We start from the raw sequence: 6,940 nt of genomic DNA, 5'->3' as shown, positions 1-6,940 counted from the left end.
CATCACACATATTGGAAGTATTGAGATTTCACAACTTTGGGATTGTTTCTTGTGATCGTCCCTAAAGTAAGTCCAAAAAACATCAAGTGTTGATTTTTTTCTCTCCATTATATTTTTACTTTCCTTACCTTCCCCAAACGATGTAAAAACATAACACTGATTCATGCTGATATGACTGAAGGGTCTGCAAATAAAATTTGATTAGGGACATCAAATAAGATGTGAGGTTCTAATTTCTTTCCATCTCAGTTTATCCAAAGAAACAGAAAGAGTTCATGAGCCAACCTTGTAATAAAGTCTGGTTTTAAGACTGAATTTATTTTTTTGCCATGCAATGAAGGAGGAGTTCATGCAAAACTTTATGAAGATGCAGTGCTGATGCTTCTCTTCAAAATAAGCCTATCCAGTATGAGTTCCTCTCTTCCTTTGAAGTTCAGGGACCTCACTGGGACATCCTAAATGGCCATCATGGCATTGTGGTTCTTTGCACTTTGTTTTACAGCTCTCCCAAGATGTAAGAATATTTAATGGAAAATTAGGAGACCTTTATTTGGTTAGTGATGTTGTTTAGTGATCGCAATCCTTTATTTTTTTTTTCAAGGGGTCTTCGCGGACATTCAGCTTGTAGAATCTGGGCCAGGACTGGTGAGACCTGGAAGTCAACTCAACCTACTTTGTAAAGTCTCAGGTTCCTTCATTGCTTCTTCATCAGCTGCTTGGCATTGGGTCAGGCAACCATCTGGAAAAGGTCTTGAATGGGTCTCAGCAATACATCCCAGCAGTGGGGGCAAATGGTATGGCAATTCTATAAAAGGCCGTGCCATCATCTCTACAGATCAGTCCAGGAATGAGATCTCTCTCCAACTGAATTCTGTCACAGATGCAGACTTCTCTGTGTATTTCTGTGCCCGAGACTACACGGTGAGACAGGATCTATTTGGACTCTGTAAAAAAAAAGAGGAAATTGTTTTCAGAAAGCGTAATGCTATGCAGATGGAGAGGGAGGGAGGAAGGCAGACCGAGAGAAATGGTTGACAGAACAATGTAAAACTAAAGTCATTTTGAAAAATGGAATTAGTTTTATTAGTTCAATATTGACAGAGCTTCATAGAGATAAACCAGAAGTCTCATGTAGATAGACACATACTAACTTTCTTTTCAGTGAGAAGATGCTGAAAGGTACTTTTCAGTTATTAAAGAGCCACTGATCTCCTTTAACATTATCACATTTATTGTTTTGCAGGCAAGATAAATGGGAAGGGACTTAGTCAGGAATACTCCTACATGTTCTGTCCTTCCTCTGTCTTGTGAAAAAACTGGGAGACACTGAGTGACCATCATTGACTGAGTGACCATCATTGTGAACTGGAGAAAGCCTCTAGGATCTTCATTCCAGAGGGTTTATTAGAGAAATTAAATGTTAAATGAATACCAAAAATAAAGTTCCACACTTTTTCTCTCCCAGATCAGTGGAAAAGTATTTACTTTCACTAGTATTTTCCTAGAAGAAAATGTTAATAACACTCTCAATTTAAGAGCCCTTTACATCTATACACTAAAATGGCCCATCATATCTCCTGGACATTGTAACTTTCTTTGGCTCCAAGCAGGGGCTTTCACAGGTGGAGTGGTGGTTTTATTGACTTTTTCAAAGTTACACCTCTCAAACAAACCTATGTCATTCCACCACAAAACAATAAGTAAGTTCAAAACCCAAACCTATTTCCCTCTCTTCTCCTTTAAAAAAAAAAACCCTAGGAAATTGATTGGCAGGGCTGTCTTCACTTCCATACTTTTACCAAAATAATTGAATAGATGTATCTAGGGATTTACCAGGAACTCCACCCGGAAGTTTACCTTCTGATGCAATAGATCAGCAGTTCTCAACCTATGGGTCGTGACCCCATTTGGGGTCGATTGACCATTTCACGGGGGTCTCCAAGCAAGGCTGTCCGCCATTTTTTTTCCCTTTTCCAGCGGGTGCCTTACCTTCCTTGGCTGGGCCAGCTGGTGGTCGGCCTGCTCCGTCTCTGCCGCTTGCCAGCTACGCCTCGGCCGGCGCAGGGGGCGGAACCACGCATGCGCGGCGCTCCCGGGCAGGGAAAGTCCTCGACTTACGACCGGTTGAGTAGTCCTCGACTTACGACCGGTTTAGTCCTCAACTTACGACCGGTTTAGTCCTCAACTTACGACCGGTTTAGTCCTCGACTTATGACCGGTTGGGGGTCGTGGCATTAAAAAGGTTGAGAACCACTGCAATAGATGTATATAGGTTTATTTTTCTAGAAACCAGAAGGAACTGATTGGAAGCTTTAGGATGAAAAAAAGCAAACAAAAACATGGTGGAGAAGGAAAATTGCCCTTTGAGAACCCTGAATTGCAAGGAACACCCAGGTCATTTTTTTTCCCTCTAACACTTCATCATTTATTTCAGTCTATGATTTTGAATCTGCCATGCTTTCCTCCAATCAAAATTAAAAGAGACTAGCCCTTGACATGTGTTTTCTAGATTAAATTTGAACTCTGGCATTTTTTTGGTTTAGAAGGATTATATTCCTTTATTCATTTATTTATTCTGCAAAAGTACCATTCTTTCTTACGATTTCTTTACATATCCAGTGTCAACGCTGCTAATATTGAATATTATTGCTTTGACAAAATATGCAGATCTGTCTGGTATTTTTAGAGTTAATTCAGATGACAGAGAAAAGGGAGGAGATTATAAGGAAAGCCCGGGAAAAAGGAACGGAAGTGAATCTTTGCTCTCCGGGCTAATTGGAAAATGTGACTTATGACTGCAAAATAAGGGAGGGGTTTAGCAAGAAAAGTTAGAGGCAAGCAAGGGGAATTCAGATTCTGGCATAAACCTCCATGATGTGCCGTCAATTTGTAACACTGTTAATAAAGGCTTTAGGATAAACATGCCTGGAAGTTCTTTGAAGTGTTTCATTAGTCGGAACTATGACATCCAGTGCTGCTGATGTTATCTCTTCTCATCCTCTTATGATGTCCATTTCTCTTTTACAGGCAATGAGAAAACAGAGCATCAAATACAAGTTGCCCAAGACTTCAGATATCTGTTCAAAGTATGTAGGTAGTCCTTGACTTACAACAGTTCATTTAGTGACCGTTCGAAGTTACAACAGCACTGAAAAAAGTGACTTACGGCCATTTGTCACACTTAAAACCATTACAACAGCCCCATGGACATGTGATCAAAATTCAGATTCTTGGCAACTGACTCATATTTATGACATTTGCACTATCCCAGGGTCACATGATCCCCTTTTGTGAACTTCTGACAAGCAAGGCCAGCCAGATTCACTTAACAACCATGTTACTAATTTATCAACTGCAATGATTCCCTTAACAACTGTGGCAAGAAAGATTGTAAAATGGGGCAAAATTCATTTAACAAATATCTCACTTAGCAACATAAATTTTGGGCTTAATTGTGGTTATAAGTCAAGGACTACCTATAATGTACTCTCTTTGTAAAAGAAATTAGCTTTTAGTTGTCAATGCCTCTGGATATTAATGTCATAATTATGAAGGGCTCAGATGGATTTATGAGAAGCAGACATTTTTTTCACATCTCATTTAATTTTGGGAGATAAGGAATAAAAGAATCATTAATTCATATCAGCGATCATTAAGTCTCATTAAGCATTAATGAGGAGGGCACAAAATTCTGTCTTTAAGTCCTGAGTTTTTTTTACTGATGCTACACATGACCATATCCAAAAATTGTTGCAAGACTTCATTTTAACCAGAAATGCTTTCTTATTCATAAAATTGGCATATAAATACCTAAGGAATGGGCATTCATAAGAAATGGATGAATCCTTTTACCCCATCATTATCCTTGTGTGTGTGTGTGTGTGTGTGTGTGTGTGTGTGTGTGTGTGCGCGTGCGTGCGTGCATGCATGCATGCATGTATGTATGTATGTATGTATTGCCTGCTAGATTTGAATTCACTTCTGGACTTCATCTCATATTTATACAGGTTCTGCCAAAATTTATGCAAAGCCAACAAGACTTTCACTTTCTATTTAAACTCACAGTCACCTTCTTCAGTCTCATTTCAAAACGCATCCCTCCAAACTTCTACACAATGACACCCCATTTCTTAATTCTCATCATGCTGGCTGCCTTTTCAAAAGGTCTGTAATTTGGTCCATACTAAACTTTTTCTAGCAGTCAAGGAAATTTCATATCTTAATTATGGCTCTTACTTTCTAACTGTTACCCAATTGTGTATTGTCTTTTCTCATTAGGAGGTTTCTCCCAGGTAGTCCTGACCCAGTCAGATCCAGTGCTGAAGAAACCAGGAGAATCCCATAAATTGACTTGCGCAGTCACTGGATTCAATGTTAACAGCTATTACATGGGTTGGATCAGACAGAAACCTGGCCAAGGACTAGAATGGCTTGTTTACTATTACTCATCTACTAACAACTATTATTCACCAACAATCCAAGGGCGGTTTACTGCCTCCAAGGACAGTTCCAACTTCTATCTGCAAATGAACAACCTAAAAGCTGAGGATACAGCTGTCTATTACTGTGCAAGAGACACAGTGAAATAGATCTTAAGGGATCTCCTGAAAAAACCTTTCCTTTAATTACTGAAATGTCTCCAGAGGCGGCACCAGAGAACCACAAAATGAGTTGTCTACCATCTGGAACAGAATCACCAAACCAAGAAGAGATGGAAATGAAAAGGCAAAACAAAAATAGCCCCAAATATAATATTACTCCATATTTAGTGTGGTTGAACATCTTTCACTTATTGAATTCTAACAAATTTGCTGTGGTGTCATCATCGTCATCGTCGTCGTCCTCTTCCTCTTCCTCCTCCTCTTTCTCCTCCTCCTCCTCCTCCTCCTCCTCCTCCTCCTCCTCCTCTGCTTTCTTTTCTTCTTTCTTCTTTCTCTTTCTTCCTTCACCAGATGACATCTCCAAGTCTGCTGTTTCCCTCTTCAAGGATTCATTTCAGAAGGATTCCTGGGATTTCTTCCATGAGAAGCCATATTTGTCATTAAATGTTCTGATTGGTATGGGATATCCTCTCCTGCTGTTTTCCCAAGTCAAGTTATATTTTGAAAAGATATAGTGGACATAACCAATATAAACTGAAGACAGGCAGCTGTGAACTATAGCTCTCTTTTCTCAATGTAAAAACAAAACAAAACAAACAAACCAAAAAACCTGAAATAGCAGAATCTTCCCAGTCTGATCCTGCTGTACTTCTCATCCTCCTTACACCCCAGGGAAACAGGGGGGTACTTGTCTGAATTGTTTTCTGAATAGTTGATGACCAATCCTGATCCTCAAAATACCTTTCAGCTCCATTTTTCGTTGTGACATGTTTTCTCTAATTCTATCAAAGTGATGTTTGCATTGATATTTTCATTGCTTCTTCTTTGCAAATTTTCCTCATTTTTAGATTAAGTGACTCCATCAGTATCCAGTTGTTCTCAGGCCTCTAAGTTAGACAGATTAGGAAACCAAAGCCATGTAGAATATTGGTTTTGTTAGAAGGATATAGCAATAGTGTCTTTCAAATCTCAATGCATTTGCCCCACCCTCCTTTTAGCTTTGTGAGATGGAGGGGGGTGCGTTTGCCAGAGATGTTTTCTCAGGTGACACTTCCGGACCCAGACTCAGGTTTCTTTTCTCTGACTCTTATCCTGTTAGTAGCTCCTCTTCCTACCCTTCAAGACCATTTCCTTGACCGTCTGCAGTTGGATTAGTCTAAAGTACTCTGCCTGGGACAGCCCTTGAAGTTTATTTCTAATCTGAATTGCTCCAGAATGGAGAGGGATGGGAAGTTTGGGCATAATAAAACATCTGATCTCTAGGTTGCACTGACTACCACTTTTAAGTAACCAAATGTTGTTTGAATTGTTTCCAGTCAAGCGGATGCTTCTACCTATGACAGCATTGACTTACTACCAAAATTATGGTCCAAATTGTGGTCAAAGGTTGAGGACTGCCTGCATTAAGATACACTCCATCTTCTTTGTAAAAAAATAATAATAGTCTACTAGATTTCTATACACTCCTGGACTTCATCTCATATTTATACATGTCTCAGCAGAATTTATGCAAAACCAAGATGACTTTCATTTCCTATTTAAACACTCATTCACCTTCTTCAGGCTACCTCAAGGTGCAAAAGTCATCCCTCTAAATTTCTCCACAATGACACTCTACTTCTTGAGTCTCATTATGCTGGCTGCCTTCTCCAAAGGTCTGTAATTTGGTCCATACTTATCTTTTTCTAGCACTAAAGGAAATTTCATATCTTAATTATGGCTCTTACTTTCTAACTGTTACCCAATTGTATGTTGTCTTTTCTCATTAGGAGGTCTCTCCCAGGTAGTCCTGACACAGTCAGATCCAGTGCTGAAGAAACCCGGAGAAGCCCATAAACTGACTTGTGCTGCCACTGGATTTGATGTTAACAGCTACTTTATGTATTGGATCAGACAGAAACCTGGCCAAGGACTGGAATGGCTTGTATACTATTACGATTCTAGTGACAATGCTTATTCACCAACAATCCAAGGACGATTTACTGCCTCCAAGGACAGTTCCAACTTCTATCTGCAAATGAAAAACCTAAAAGCTGAGGACACGGCTGTCTATTACTGTGCAAGAGACACAGTGAAAGATCTCTTAAGGGATCTCAAGCAAAAACCTTTCCTTTAAATAACTACTGAAATGTCTCGAGAGGGGACAGCAGAGAACCACAAAATGAGTTGTGAATCATCTGAAACAAAATCACCCAGGCAGAGAAGAGATGAAACAAAAAGGTGAAACAAATATACTCCCAAAGATATTATTACGCCGTATTTAGTGTGGTTGAATATCTTTCACTTATTTGTTTCTAAATATTTTGCTGTGGTTTCAGGTTCTTCTTCTTCCAGGGCCA

General features: G+C 39.5%; 1 gene segment (V, D, J or C); it reads left to right on the top strand.

The window, feature by feature from the left end:
* The first annotated feature begins 6,173 nt into the window (after positions 1-6,173).
* LOC107296318 lies at positions 6,174-6,717 on the top strand. The segment is given in 2 exon segments: positions 6,174-6,256; positions 6,371-6,717. Coding segments are annotated over 2 exon segments (396 nt in total).
* Positions 6,718-6,940: the final 223 nt, after the last annotated feature.

The sequence above is a fragment of the Protobothrops mucrosquamatus genome, unplaced genomic scaffold (genome assembly GCF_001527695.2).
Source record: "Protobothrops mucrosquamatus isolate PMUCROS unplaced genomic scaffold, P.Mucros_1.0 scaffold2745, whole genome shotgun sequence".
Classification (NCBI taxonomy): domain Eukaryota; kingdom Metazoa; phylum Chordata; class Lepidosauria; order Squamata; family Viperidae; genus Protobothrops; species Protobothrops mucrosquamatus.
This window is presented reverse-complemented; position numbering and strand designations above follow the sequence as displayed.